General features: G+C 47.0%; 1 protein-coding gene across 2 annotated transcripts in view; it reads left to right on the top strand.

Moving 5' to 3' along the window:
* The window catches only part of PFAS (phosphoribosylformylglycinamidine synthase), a 546,904-nt gene that overhangs the window by 385,394 nt on the left and 146,672 nt on the right, over positions 1-14,838 (top strand). For both annotated transcript variants that reach the window (XM_069244293.1, XM_069244295.1), the window contains one exon: positions 12,041-12,160. In XM_069244293.1, the coding sequence (XP_069100394.1) occupies positions 12,041-12,160 (120 nt within the window). The remainder of the gene's footprint in view (positions 1-12,040; positions 12,161-14,838) is intronic.

Below are 14,838 nucleotides of genomic sequence, written 5' to 3'. Positions count from 1 at the left end.
CTTAGTTTGGATTTGAAAGTGTGCTGAGGCCTGCTAACCAGGCCCCAGCACCAGTGTTCTTTCCCTAACCTGTACTTTTGTTTCCACAATTGGCACACCCTGGCATCCAGGTAAGTCCCTTGTAACTGGTACCCCTGGTACCAAGGGCCCTGATGCCAGGGAAGGTCTCTAAAGGATGCAGCATGTCTTATGCCACCCTGGGGACCCCTCACTCAGCACAGACACACTGCTTGCCAGCTTCTTTGTGCTGGTAAGGACAAAACGAGTAAGTCGACATGGCACTCCCCTCAGGGTGCCATGCCAACCTCACACTGCATATGCAGTATAGATAAGTCACCCCTCTAGCAGGCCTTACAGCCCTAAGGCAGGGTGCACTATACCATAGGTGAGGGCACCAGTGCATGAGCACTGTGCCCCTACAGTGTCTAAGCAAAACCTTAGACATTGTAAGTTCAGGGTAGCCATAAGAGTATATGGTCTGGGAGTCTGTCATGCACGAACTCCACAGCACCATAATGGCTACACTGAAAACTGGGAAGTTTGGTATCAAACTTCTCAGCACAATAAATGCACACTGATGTCAGTGTACATTTTATTGTAAAATACACCCCAGAGGGCACCTTAGAGGTGCCCCCTGAACCCTTAACCAACTACCCGTGTAGGCTGACTGGTTTTAGCAGCCTGCCACACTCGAGACATGTTGCTGGCCACATAAGGAGAGTGCCTTTGTCACTCTGTGGCTAGTAACAAAGCCTGTACTGGGTGGAGATGCTGATCACCTCCCCCTTGCAGGAACTGTAACACCTGGTGGTGAGCCTCAAAGGCTCACCCCCTTTGTTACAGAACCCCAGGGCATTCCAGCTAGTGGAGTTGCCCACCCCCTCCGGCCACAGCCCCACTTTTGGTGGGAAGGCCGGAGAAGATAATGAGAAAAACAAGGAGGAGTCACTGGCCAGTCAGGACAGCCCCTAAGGCAACCTGATCTGAGGTGACTCTGACTTTTAGAAATCCTCCATCTTTCAGATGGAGGATTCCCCCAATAGGGATAGGAATGTGACCCCCTCCCCTTGGGAGGAGGCACAAAGAGGGTGTAGCCACCCTCAGGGCTAGTAGCCATTGGCTACTGCCCTCCCAGACCTAAACACACCCCTAAATTCTTTATTTAAGGGCTCCCCACAACCTAGGAACTCAGATTCCTGCAGCCTAAGAAGAAGAGGACTGCTAAGCTGAAAAACCCTGCAGAGAAGATGGAGACACCACTGCTTTGGCCCCAGCTCTACCGGCCTGTCTCCCCACTTCTAAAGACACTGCTCCAGCGACGCTTTCCCCAGGGACCAGCGACCTCTGAATCCTCAGAGGACTGCCCTGCTCTAGAGGGACCAAGAACTCCCGAGGACAGCGGCCCTGTTCACCAAAGACTGCAACTTTGTTACAAAGGAGCAACTTTAAAACAACCTGCGTTTCCCGCCGGAAGCGTGAGACTTGCTACTCTGCACCCGACGCCCCCTGCTCGACTTGTGGAGAAACAACACTTCAGGGAGGATTCCCCGGCGACTGCGAGACCGTGAGTAGCCAGAGTTGCCCCCCCTGAGCCCCCACAGCGACGCCTGCAGAGGGAATCCCGAGGCTCCCCCTGACCGCGACTGCCTGTTCCTCAGATCCCGACGCCTGGAAAAGACTCTGCACCCGCAGCCCCCAGGACCTGAAGGATCCGAACTCCAGTGCAGGAGTGACCCCCAGGAGGCCCTATCCCTTGCCCAGGTGGTGGCTACCCCGAGGAGCCCCCCCCCCCCCTTGCCTGCCTGCATCGCTGAAGAGACCCCTTGGTCTCCCATTGATTTCTATTGGAAACCCGACGCGTGTTTGCACACTGCACCCGGCCGCCCCGTGCTGCTGAGGGTGTACTTTCTATGCTGACTTGTGTCCCCCCCGGTGCCCTACAAAACCCCCCTGGTCTGCCCTCCGAAGACGCGGGTACTTAACTGCTGGCAGACTGGAACCGGGGGCACCCCCTTCTCCATTGAAGCCTATGCGTTTTGGGCACCACTTTGACCTCTGCACCTGACCGGCCCTGAGCTACTGGTGTGGTAACTTTGGGGTTGCTCTGAACCCCCGATGGTGGGCTACCTTGGACCCAAACTTGAACCCCTGTAGGTGGTTTACTTACCTGCAAAAACTAACAAACTCTTACTCCCCCCCCAGGAACTGTTGAAAATTGCAGTGTCTAGTTTTAAAATAGCTATATGTGATTTATGTGAAAACTGTATATGCTGTTTTGCTAATTCAAAGTTCCTAAAGTACCTACCTGCAATACCTTTCATTTAAAGTATTACATGTAAATCTTGAACCTGTGGTTCTTAAAATAAACTAAGAAAATATATTTTTCTATACAAAAACCTATTGGCCTGGAATTGTCTTTGAGTGTGTGTTCCTCATTTATTGCCTGTGTGTGTACAACAAATGCTTAACACTACTCCTTTGATAAGCCTACTGCTCGACCACACTACCACAAAATAGAGCATTAGTATTATCTCTTTTTGCCACTATCTTACCTCTAAGGGGAACCCTTGGACTCTGTGCATACTATTCCTTACTTTGAAATAGTGCATACAGAGCCAACTTCCTACACTGTCTTTACCAGTTATTTCCATGTCAGGATGTGTGTGTATTGTATTTAAAGAGAATATTTAGTCATAGCTTCATAATGAAAAACAGAGTGATATTATCCCTTGGCAGGGATTGACTCCTCTCTGGCTATTAACAAGGAGTATGCATAATCTCGCCTTCCATCACTGATTCATTATAGATATTGTATGGGGAAGTGCACCTCTGCTGGCTTTAACTCCACGATGTACTCCAATAAAGAAGTGCTTGCATGTGCTTTGTGTCACCTGTCTGATGTGATGATTGCACATGACATTTCCTGACATACTTTAGGCATTTGACACAATGGTGTCCACCGGTGTTGAGTTTCTTGTGCTGGTATAATGGCCTCAAGTCCTTATATTATATTTGTTATTGGTAGGGCGGCACACAGTACTGTTGTCCTGCTTGCACTGGTGTATTATCGGGTATTCTTGGAATTTCTATAACGTTATCACTACTGCCATCTCAGAGCTCTGCTTGGAAGATTGCTGTATTATGTCATCATCCATCCACTCAACCATTCATCCAGCCATTCATCTATTCACATATTCTGTGATTGATTCATGCACTCAATCACCACTTTTCCCTGCCCTAAACCACTCACTCATTCTTCCATCCATGCACTCCGCTATCATCTGTACTCCTTCTCACATTCAACTGAAAGACATCCATTCTGTCAACACATAAGAGTTTTCCAATCCATGAAGAGGTGCTAGCTGCCCCTGAGAAGGGCTTGAAGTGGGTGAGGTAGCAGGGGGCTTGAGATAATGACCAGAGCAGCCTGGCTTTATGGATTGTCCCTGCTCCGTGGATTGCCTTGCTTGCTGCTGCCGCCTGTCACCTGCTGAATTGAGGAACACTAGCAGCTTCAAACCGATGGAGTTGAATCGGCTCGTCCTTAACCCTTCCGAACTGCCTTCTTTGAACCCACGTGGCTCGCAGCCCACAACGCGCGTTCTGTTGGCTTCCTTAGCAGCTGTTAGGACAGACTAGGCCTTCAGGCGGAGGGCGCCCACATTTTAGGGTGCAGCACCAGGATCACCATCTGGGGCTGGGTCGTAGCAGCAGCAGGTAAGTGCAAAACTGCTGCAGCACCCTGAGCTGATGCCAGAATTTGTAACAAACTCACGAGGGACAGCCCAACAACTCCCCGATCACACTACAAAATACCTATACCATCTGATAGAGTGCCTGTAGCGCATATCATTGGCCACCTGCATTCTGGTCTACTCTTGATTGTGCTTCTAATACTGTTAGAACTCAGCTAACTCACATGGTCAAGCTCGACTTAAACATCCCCCCCTCCTGCCCCCAGCCCTGTGACAGAGTTGTGTTTGGTGGATTTTAATGTCCCTGGAGTGCAGGCCACACACGGTGCAACCAGAGGCACATATGTGTGCTCAAGGACAAAAAAAAGACACATTTGAGCCCATCTTTCAAATGGCTTGGCAGGGTAAGTAGGGTGACGGCCTTCTTCTATCTCCAAGTCTTGTTGTCGAGCAGCCAGAACAACAGTTGGGCTCCTTGAAGAAATGTGACTTTCCAGAAAACCCTATGGATGCTTTGTTCCCACACAGTAAGGACGTGAGAGTCCTACATACTCCCTTACAGCTGTACCCCTTTCCTTCAACTGATCAACATTTGACAGGTGCCCAAGCGGACCTTCAGTTACAGAAAACAACAGAACAAAGGGAAAAGGCACCTTTCAAATGAGAGAAATGGGCAATAAAAAGTGTATAAGGAGAGATAAGCGGCTAACCCTGACAACAGATATTTCACCACAGCTGTTTCAGCAGTGGAAACTCCGGGGTCTGGCTCCATGCAGGCAACTGTGGTTAATTGTCTGAAAATATTCTCACCTGGCAGCACTGCAACAATAAGATATGCCATGCCTGCCCACGCCAGTCACCTGGAAGGACGGAAGGGTCTCCTAATCATTGACTGGTGTCTCCTGCAAAACTACATTTTTCCTCTACACTAGAGTATCAGCTATAGAGTCTCTGAACTTTTACCTTGACATTGAGCATGATGAAGAGTGTCTCATTGCAAAACTGCCCTGGCTTATCGACCAATCCTGAACAAATGAGTTTCAATCCTCAGCCATCAAAGGAACAGGTTCCTTCATCTCTATAGATCATTAATCCTGCCTCCAGCAGCCACTCCTCAACTCCATGAATTGAGCACCTTAGCTTCTGACTTAAACAGGCTCCCAGTGGACTCTTACAGCTCCCTTCCTCCCAGCATGGATAAGCTTAGACCTAACCCAGAGGATCTCCAGAGCCCAGCAGCAGAACAAAAAAGAAGGGTCAAGGGACACTTGGGATGCATGTTTATATTTGTTCCAACTAGTAGTCAATGCACTAACACTGGCTCCCAACCTGTGGTCCGGGGACCCCTGGGGGTCCGTGAAGCCTTCTCAGGGGGTCCGCGAGAGCCTAGAAAATTAAAAAAATATTAACAAATATTGACAAATTAGGTCCCCAGCTTCCAGTAATGACTCAGGCGGGGTCCCCGGATTCCCATGATGATTCAGTGGGGGTCCCTGGGTTCCATTAATGTTAAAGTGGGGGTCCACAGAAATCAAAAGGTTGGGAACCACTGCACTAACATATCAGTCAAATAAATTTGATCTGCAGGTGGACCTTCTTAACACCATGGCAATTTATGCTACGGGAATGGATTCCAAAATAGGCACATTAAACTTGCTGATACAATGAGCACAGTCTGAAACAGACCAGCTGCCCTTAGCCTGCTCATGCGGCCCGGTGTAAAAAAACTTGCATGTCTCCCTGCTATTGTAGCCAGAAACAAAGTTCTAACTAAACTCAAGATCTACGGCAACACATGAATCAGCTGCTCAAAACACTATGGACAGCACTTCAAACAGGAAGCAACAAGTGTTAGATACATATGACATTTGCCACTGCAGCAACACTAGCACCCAGTCCCTTCCTAGGGCAGAAGCACATAGCCCTTGGCCACTCATCTCCCAACATGCTGAAAAAATTCTGCCATCATGAAAGCAGCATAAGAGACTTAGAAAGGGTCATAACAACCAGCTCATTAAAGAAGCCTCAACTACACAGCATGAGCAAATATATTTCATCTTCAGACCAGCTGCTAGGATTTCATTACAGCTAACAAACCGCAACAGGAGGGAGCTGTATCTTGCCTTGAAGGGATTCGGTATCTCTCCTTGAAGGGATTCTCTCTCGTGGGCCAACCTCCACTACTGTAGAAAATGACACTGTGGAGACTTCTAACGCACCACTTGCGAAAACATATCCGACTAGTGGAACAGTCCCTGTCAAAGCTGTCAATGGCAATGTTAAGAGTCCTAAAGCTGTCTGCGCAACCTGTGCAAATGAAATAACCAACCATACAAAACGACCAACCAGCAGAGTAGGCATCTCAGGAGGCCTCGACCAATCCTGATAGAGCACTGGCCACAAGTAGGTCATCAATTTCCGCAAATAGCCCTACAGTTTTATCAAATCGAGGAAAGCTGGACTACTTATCTGTGCCAAACGAGCAAAATAGCAGATCAGACGTTCTGCTCACAGCCATTAAGTTCTCGCTCCTCTCCTAAGGGTTGGACAGAGCACTCCAGCACTACGAGAACTGACCCAATGGTAACTATAAAGTTCTTACCTCCTCAGAGCCCAGCAGGACTTAAGGCAAGAAAACAGAGTTGAGGGATTGGAACAATCCCGAGAAGGTACACTGTGTAAAGAGTCTAAGCGAACCCCAGATGCACAAATCACACCCACATGTTCTTTTGTGGTAGTGTGAGTGAGAAGTTAGGCGTAGCAGAGGGTAGTGCTAAGCATGCAATGCACACACTTAGGCAGTACATGAGACACACACTCAAAGAAATCCAACGGAAATGTATAAAAATAGCACATCATTTTATATAAATTTAGATACCAAGATTATCAGGATCGTTAGAGTACTTTTTCACCATATGAATTTGTATAGTTTTGAAAAGTCGACAGTGTGCATTTTCTGTAGCTTCAATGTTACCCTATGGGAGAGGAAACATGTATGGCAAACAGGTACTCCACAGCAACTTACAGGACTTTTCTTCAGGACTTAAGGTGAGTATGGGGCAAGGTCCAAGGCCAAACCTACAGGTCACTTTGGGAGGCTCTGGCCAGTGGTCTACTTATCCCCTGGGGTCACTACGTATTGTAGATCACAACTGCCTTTGGGAAGTGGGCATCACCCTATCACAATTCCTAATTCCACCACACGCAAGTGGGAGGAATTCCGCTGTGTTAATTTCAGGCTGGTCACCCTAGAGGTGTGGCCAGTCTGCAAATGCAACACGCCTTCTGCAAAGCTAGTTTTCTTTTCTGCCCAGGTGGCAAATGGGCCATGGGGCAGGGGGGGTTGGTGTTTCCCTTCTGAGGGAATCCAGCTCTGCATACCAGGAGTGTGTTATCATCCCTGCCAGATCAGGCTTTTTTCCTGACCACCCGAGAGCGAAGGCTCTCACCTTTGGTGGGTCAGAAACGTGGCAGACTGGTGGAAACTAGTCAGTCAGGCTACCACCAGTTGGTAGTTTTTCAAGGGGCACCTCTAAGGTGCACCCTGGGTGCATGTGTTAATAAATCCATAACTGGAATCAGTGAGGGTTTATTAATACAAGATGTTTGATACCAAACATCCCTAGGTTCAGTGAAGCCATCATGTAGCTGGGGAATTCGTATTGACCAGTGTCTTCAGAACATGTATTTAAAATGGCTTCCCTGTTCACTTGCTATGTCTAAGAATCGACAAACACATAGTTGGGGCATATTTGCTCATGCATATATGTCCTTACCTGTAATTTAATGTACCCTGCCTTAGGGCTGTAAGGCCTGCTGTAGGGGTGACTTAGAAATATTACAGGCTGTGTTAGGGGACATGGCACACAAGTGTGTGCCATGTTGTGTTTTCACTTTTTGGAGCACCTCGTCACAGCCTGCAGTGGCAGTCTGTGTGAGTTTGGTGCTGGCTCCTTTAGAGTGGCACAATTTATGCTGCAGCTCTTAGGGATCCTCTTTAGTACCCATGTCCTAAGTACCATTTACTAGGGACTTTATAAATGATGGCCAGGTTAGCAGGAACCCAGTGCACTTCAGTTAAGTTGCATCAAAACCAGGGAACAAAGTTCCCTACAACCTGTGCCACCTTTACAACTATGTCCCTCACCAGGCTATACCTGACAGCTGGCGTGGGTTCATTATTGCTCCAGTCTGAAAAATAGGAAAGAAGTCATCACAGTCAAACTGCTGGCTAATAGCTTTGCTAGATGGAGAGGCACTGTCTGGGTTTAATGCTTCACACATGCTGTATGCTGACAATGTAATTCTGGTCACCTGCACGAAGGTTGGCCTGCAAAGGCTACTTAACTCCACAGCAACATACGTGGCAAAGCTTGGGTTCCAAATTAATCTTGAGAATACAATAACTTTGTTAGTCTGCACAAGACGATGCCCACCACCAATGTTCATTCTAGAAGGCTCATTCTTGGAATCAAGTGAAAGAGTACAAGTACTTGCGGGGAATCTTTGACTCAAGTGCCACATTCGCTAGGCACTGCTGCTCAATTCAAAGAAAAAGTAATTCCCTAATGTCAGCTTTCTGCTCATTTAGGAACACTTTAAAGGACTTGGCTGTCCAGCCATTACTGCAAGTCATAGTTGCAAAATATGTCCCCTCAGTAGCGTATGGAGTAGAAGCTCTGGTGGGGGAGAAGCAGACAAAGTAATTAAAAATGTGATTGCTGGCACCTATTAGTGGGTGTTAGGTTTCCCATGGCATGCTTCCCCAGCCCAAATAAGACTTTAATTTGGATTACGGAGGCAGAACCTAATTAGCCTTGATTCTTACCTAAAACCTACTAAAGAAGGAGTTAGGAAGCACACAAAGCAGTACTCTGTGGAGTGATGTATCTGATCCCGATAACACCAGGCACATGATTCTAGCTTTAACAACATTGCAGGCTGAGTCACTCTGTGCTGTATCTCTCACTCCATCTTCCTTCAACAGGCCTCAATTCAGCAGTCAAGAAGCTATCTTCCCTTACTGACAAAGCCTTGCTGACAAAAATATCACATTCATTGAAGATAATAGGCTCGAATTGCCTCCTCAGGTCACAGCCATATTTAGAACTGTTTGGGTGAAGGGCAAAGCTCAAACTGCTGCTGAGCTATCGGCTAGGCAGTTTTACTACCTTATGCAACTACCCCGCTTGGCTGAGGCAAACCACAGTAACTGCATGCTGGATGTGTCACTATATGTCAGAAAGTGCCCCATTTTGACATGGTCACCCCAACTTTTTGCTCTCCATGCAATTTTGATAGAAAGCACACTGAGTTCCTGCTATCCAGGTCTTCAATACCAGATGTTTCCCTAAACTGTACAATTGTTCCCCCAATTGGCAATACCTTTGGCTCCCTGTAAGTCCCTAGTAAATGGTGCCCCAGATATGTAGGACATAGGTACCAAGGAGAGCCCCTAAGGGCAGCAGCATGTATTGTGCCACTTTAAGGGATCCTCCACCTAGCTCAGGCAGACTGCCACTGCAGGATGTGTATCTTGGTAAAGACAAAAATGGAAACACGACGTGGTGCGCAACCTGTTTGTCATGCCCTCTGACACTGCATGCAATATATGTTGGTCACCCCTACAGCAGGCCTTCCAGCCCTAAGGCAGGGTGCGTTATATTAAATGTGTGGATATATCTTCAAGAGCAGATATACCCCTGATAGATCTTTGTTGATTCTTAGACAGTAAGCGATCAGGGAATCCATTTTAAGTACATGTGCTGGAAACTGGTCAATACTAGATCCCCAGCTCCATGATGGCATCTCTGAAACCAGGGAAGCTTGGTATCAAACATCTTGTATTAATAAACCCTCATTGATCCAGCGATTGATTTAGTAATACATGAACCCAGAGTGCACCTTAGAGGTGCCCCCTGAAACACCTACCAACTACCAGTGTGTTGGCTGACTGCTGTTAACCAACCTGCAACCAAGGACACGTTTCTGACCCCCAAGGGTGAGAGCCTACGCTCTCGGACAGTGAGGAACAAAGCCTGTTGTGGCAGGGATGTTCCACATTCATTCCATCAGAATGAAAATTAGCACTCGAGGGAAAGGAGCTTCAAAGAGTCCGCCGCCTTTGGTATGCAAGTCTGGCTTCCCTCAGAGGTGAGGTGATGCTGACTCCCCTCAGCCAGGGCCCATTTGGACAGGCAGGAAAATTATTAATCAAAGAGGCGTGTCCACCTTATGGCCAATTCCACACCTAAGGTGAACTACCTGATGTGGACACAAAATTTTAAATTGTGGCAGAGATGGCAGAATTAAGAACTCTGGGACAGGGTTATGCCCACTTCCCACAGGAAGTGGTCATTTAGGGAGCGTAGTGACCCTGGGGGTAAAGTAGCCCATTGGCTACTACCGTGCACTCCGCTAAAACCCTTAAATCCAGTATTTAAGGGGCCCCCTGGCATCATAAAATCAGATCCTGCCAACCTGAAAGAAGAAGGACCCTAAAGAGTTGCATGAGCAGAAGACCAGCAGCTGACTTGGCTCCAGCTCCCTCCAGCCTCCCTGCTGTCCTCGACAATTGCGCCAAAGACGACTTCTTCTGCAACTGCCTGTGCATCCAAAAGCCTAGGAGGACTGCCAGTCTTAAGCCAAGACCCAGGAACTCCTGTGGAGTAGCCGAGCTGCTCCCCTGCATCTTGCAGGCACCCCAAGAAGAACTGTGAGGACTCTGGACTTCCAAAAACCTGACACTGGAGAGCACCATGGCACCTGTGCCCCCTAGCCTGAGTTGAAGTGGGCCAGTGGTGCCAGTGTGATCCCCAGGCCCTCCAGAGATGAAGCCCACCTTGGTATCACCAACTGTAGACTTCCCGCTGCCTGCATCCTTTTTGTGCAGGCCCCTCTCTAACGCGAGTGATCCTGTGACAAAAACCCAACACCTCAGGACACCTCTGCGCCCGGCATCCCTGGACCAAGCAGGGGAGGATCAAAGGAATCCCATGTCCCCCAGCTTCATGAGGCCCGAGCCCACATGTTGGTTCAGCTGGACTGTACCCCGAATTCCAGCGACTTCCTTTGGTGATAGAAAGCCGACACCTCAGAACACCTCAGCACTCAGCTGCCCTGGCCCCAGGAGAAGAGGACCAAAGATTTCCCCTCGTCCCCAAGCATTGCAAGACCTAAACCCCATTGTTGGTTCCGCCAGACTGGCCCCCCAGTCCCAACTTGCAGCAACTTTCTGACTTGACCGATAGCCATTGAAATCAACGGGACACCCGACGTTGATCTGCACCCCTGCACCCAGCCGCCCCAGTGCCACCTTAGGTGACTTGTTGGTGTGGCCTAGGATCCTACCCTATACTCATCTTAAGTCTGAAAGATTGGTCCTGTAAGTCGCTGTTGAGTACCTATTTGCAGTGCATGTTTTTCCTAAGTAGGTTAATGTTGCAGCTTTATAAAATTGCACTGTGTTGATTTTAGTGCCTGTATTATACAAAGATAAGTGTTATTTGTATAAATTGGTGTGGATCTCCTTATTGAGTTGTGTGCATCATTTGACTGTGTGCCTATAGCAGATGTATAACACTCCTCTCTGATAAGCCTAAGGCTGCTCGGCCACACTAATCCCTAAGAGAGCACCTTGGGATTGATAGAGCAAGCCCCTGTCCACTTATAAAGGAATACCTGGACTCTTTGCACAGTATACCTCATTTTGGGAAAGAGACTTTGAAACACCACTTTTCAAGGAACTGATTTCTGTGCCAACATGCAGTAATAGCCTGCTCACACGGAGAGCGATAGGCACTCTGTGGAAATCCTTGAAATGTATGTCACTGGCAGAAAGAAAACTAAGCAAGATCGACAGTAATAGGATATAACTTTTATTGCTAATGCACTGATTGCACTTTGTCTATCTCTGCCCATTTAACTTGTAACTTGTAAAAGCAATTAGCACTTTAGCAGGCCTTACCGCTAAATGCACTGATTGCACTTTGTTCATTTTTAACCACTTATTTTAGTACCTGCAAATGCAATAAGCACTTTAGTCTCTACAATCATAAGTGCAACTTTTACATTTAGTTGTTTGCACTCTGCTCATATTTATCCTCCCACTGTAGCTTGATAATGCACTAGACACTTTTCTGCAACAAAAGTCTTATGATAAATGCTGCTAATGGGGAAATGATCTCTGGGACTGAGTAGTCAAAAACATAGGGAAAGGTGAACTTTTATTGTGGTTTTTAACAATGAGATGATTATTTTTTCTTAATTTGTTTTAATTGTAAGTTTTAATTAACTGAACAATAAAACTATCATTCGTAATGTAACTGCATTTTTATGTCTTGCAGATTCTCTTGTAAGTGCTGGCCATGATGTCAGTGATGGGGGGCTCATTACCTGCCTGCTGGAGATGGCGTTTGCAGGAAACTGTGGAATGGAAGTAGACTTTTCTGTGCCTGGAGCCAGCAGTGAGTATGAAGTGTGACTTGCGAAAGGGAGGGGCTCATGAAGTAGGCTTCTTCAACAGATGCTCATGGGGAGAGGATTGCCACAGCGTAAAATCTTTCAGCAACTAAGATTACATGGACAGTTCAAATGCAAGTGACACTTTGTGTTTCACTGCAGAAGTGGACTAGCCATTAGGGAAATGGGGGAATCCAAATAGTTCCTGACAGATAGACCTCTGAGAAACTAGAGAGGCAAGCATGCCAGAAATGACAAAATCTTCCCATCCCGGTCGGCCTTTCAAAGGCTTCATCTTTTTTGGAAGTTTTCAGGTTTTCCAGTGGGCTAGTTTAGTACTGTTTCACTGCAGACAGAAGCTAAAGTAAGAGTGCAGAAATGTACTAGCATTCAAGTTTTGTATTGTCTTCAAAATGTTTTTTTTAAATTCAATGTGTGTTATTAGTTTTGTGCTACAATATGTATCAGTGTAAGAAATTGGGTTATTAATTGGGGTGGGTAATTTTCTACCTCAAGGAATAATAACCCTTGTCAGGGTGAGCCTGCAAAGTCACTATATTGACCTGAGCTCAGCCCCGTGGTAGCTATGGCACACAGCAGACACGCTTAACCCAGGGCAATATGTAAATTATATCTACAGTACCAGAGCAGTGAAAAAGTCAAAATGCAACACAATAACCAAAATGATAAAAATCCAATAAGGTGAACTAGAGATATGAATATTTCAAATGTCAAGTAAAAATGGTGACAAGAAGCACAAAGCGCCAAAGATAGTTAATGGTCCTAGTAGACTGGGACCTAGGTATGATTTGAGGCAGACCGCAATGGAGCATGGGAGGATACACCAACCAGGTTCATCCTGGTCAAAGATTTCACCTTCTGACGTAGGGCCTGATTTATATCTTTGTCGCAATGGTGATGGCATATGCTTACCACCAAGATAATGGTCTGCCAGCCCTATTTAGATGCGGACAGATCAGATTTGGCTACGGTGGCAACAACTCCCTCACCCTTCAATGGACCGTCGGAGAAATGGCTATATGGCAACCCACCCAATTAAGATGGGTGGACATGAAGCCATTTTTGCAGTGCAAATTTTTTCTGAATTCACATGCTTTGCATTATTACGCTGTCTAGCAGTTGGGTCTGAAACTCTCCTTTTGTGTAGTAGTCTTTCTTCTCTTTCCTTTTTTGTTTGTTAGTGATGTACCTCGACTGTCCTCACCATGTAGTGCTTAGTCCAACTTCTCCTGACCTCAGATGCCCCTACCTGGAAGCCTCCACTCTGTGTCGCCGCCTTCAGATTCTTTTTTCAATCATTCAGTCTGGAAGCATTTCTAAAGGCTCTCCAGTCACCAAAAGAAGGTTATACTGAAGGTTCATCAAAGACTAAGTCAAACTTCTGGAGAGATACCAATGATGCAGTGATAGAATTTGTGGAAAATTCAGTCGGTGTTTTCCACCCCACAGAGAAGAAAGGGGAGTATGAGCCTACCTGTCAACTGAAAACCGAAGAATTCATGGATAAGTAGTGTTAAAGAAGCAGAGTGCAGGAGAGTCAAGAACAACAGACTCTAGAGCCCCAAAAATTGTCTGTGCCACCGGCAGACATGCTGCTAAAAAGACGCCAGTGTCGACCGCCTGAAGTTGAGAAAAGGCTAAGAAAGGGACAACTGAAACACCGACACCCGAGGCCTCGACATTGAAATAGAGGTTGACTCCCACACTTGACACCGAAGAGCGCGTAATCGAGATCGAACAAAAGAAAAGGTGTCTTAATGCCAGAATGGCCACGACCCTCCAGAAAAAGGATTTCGACCCATCTGAGATTTCCAAGTTCTGTCGAAAGCTTCACCAGAGCACACACAAAAAGGACAAAGACTCTGGGGAACTGGAGCCTCTAGTGACTCAAGCTGCAGGAATAAGAGGATCAGGAGATCTTCTACGTGGAAGAGGTCCTGGAGTCCCAGGGCATGTTTCAGGATACCGAAGTGTTGTAATGCCATTGAGGCACAATGGCAGGGCCTCAACACCAATTCCCCAGAGGTGGGAATAGACACATACCCTTCAAGGCCTTCACCTCCAGATGAAATCCCTGTGTACAACCAACTAATAAAGAGGGCTGCATACAAGTATGCTGTCAAATTCGAGGAGGCTAAGTCTCAAACATGTTTTTTACTAGACATTGCTAGCCTCACAGACTAAAAGTCACTTTTTGCTCATGCTCCCAAGCATATTGTAACAGGGGAGAGTGGCCTTCAAGGAACCGGCAGGTTGGTGACACCCAGGGCCAAAAAGAAAAACAAACACTCCTCATAGGATCCTGCAAGCATCAGAAGTAACATGCCAGTAGATTTGATCATCTCAGCCACTGCCAGGAAAAGGGCAAACGTGCCAACTGCCTTCAAACCACCTATGGATAAGGAGAGCAGGAGGATATGGTGGGGCAGCAGTTTGAAAGGAGAGCAGCAACTCAATGGCCCATCGCGAACTCTAATGCCCAGCTCAACAGATATGCTTACCAACACTTGGAAGAGATAGCAGAGCTCATGAAACACTTATCATTAGAGAGCTGCATCCCTCACAGAAGAAGGGAAGAATATCACCAACACTTGTTTAAAATCGGCACTAGACGCCGCGGACAAGGTGAGCAGACAAAGGATGGCAGGAACAATGTTAAGAA

Source organism: Pleurodeles waltl, chromosome 7 (assembly GCF_031143425.1).
Source record: "Pleurodeles waltl isolate 20211129_DDA chromosome 7, aPleWal1.hap1.20221129, whole genome shotgun sequence".
NCBI lineage: Eukaryota > Metazoa > Chordata > Amphibia > Caudata > Salamandridae > Pleurodeles > Pleurodeles waltl.
The sequence above is the reverse complement of the archived record's forward strand: the minus strand, read 5'-3'. Positions and strand labels throughout refer to the sequence as shown.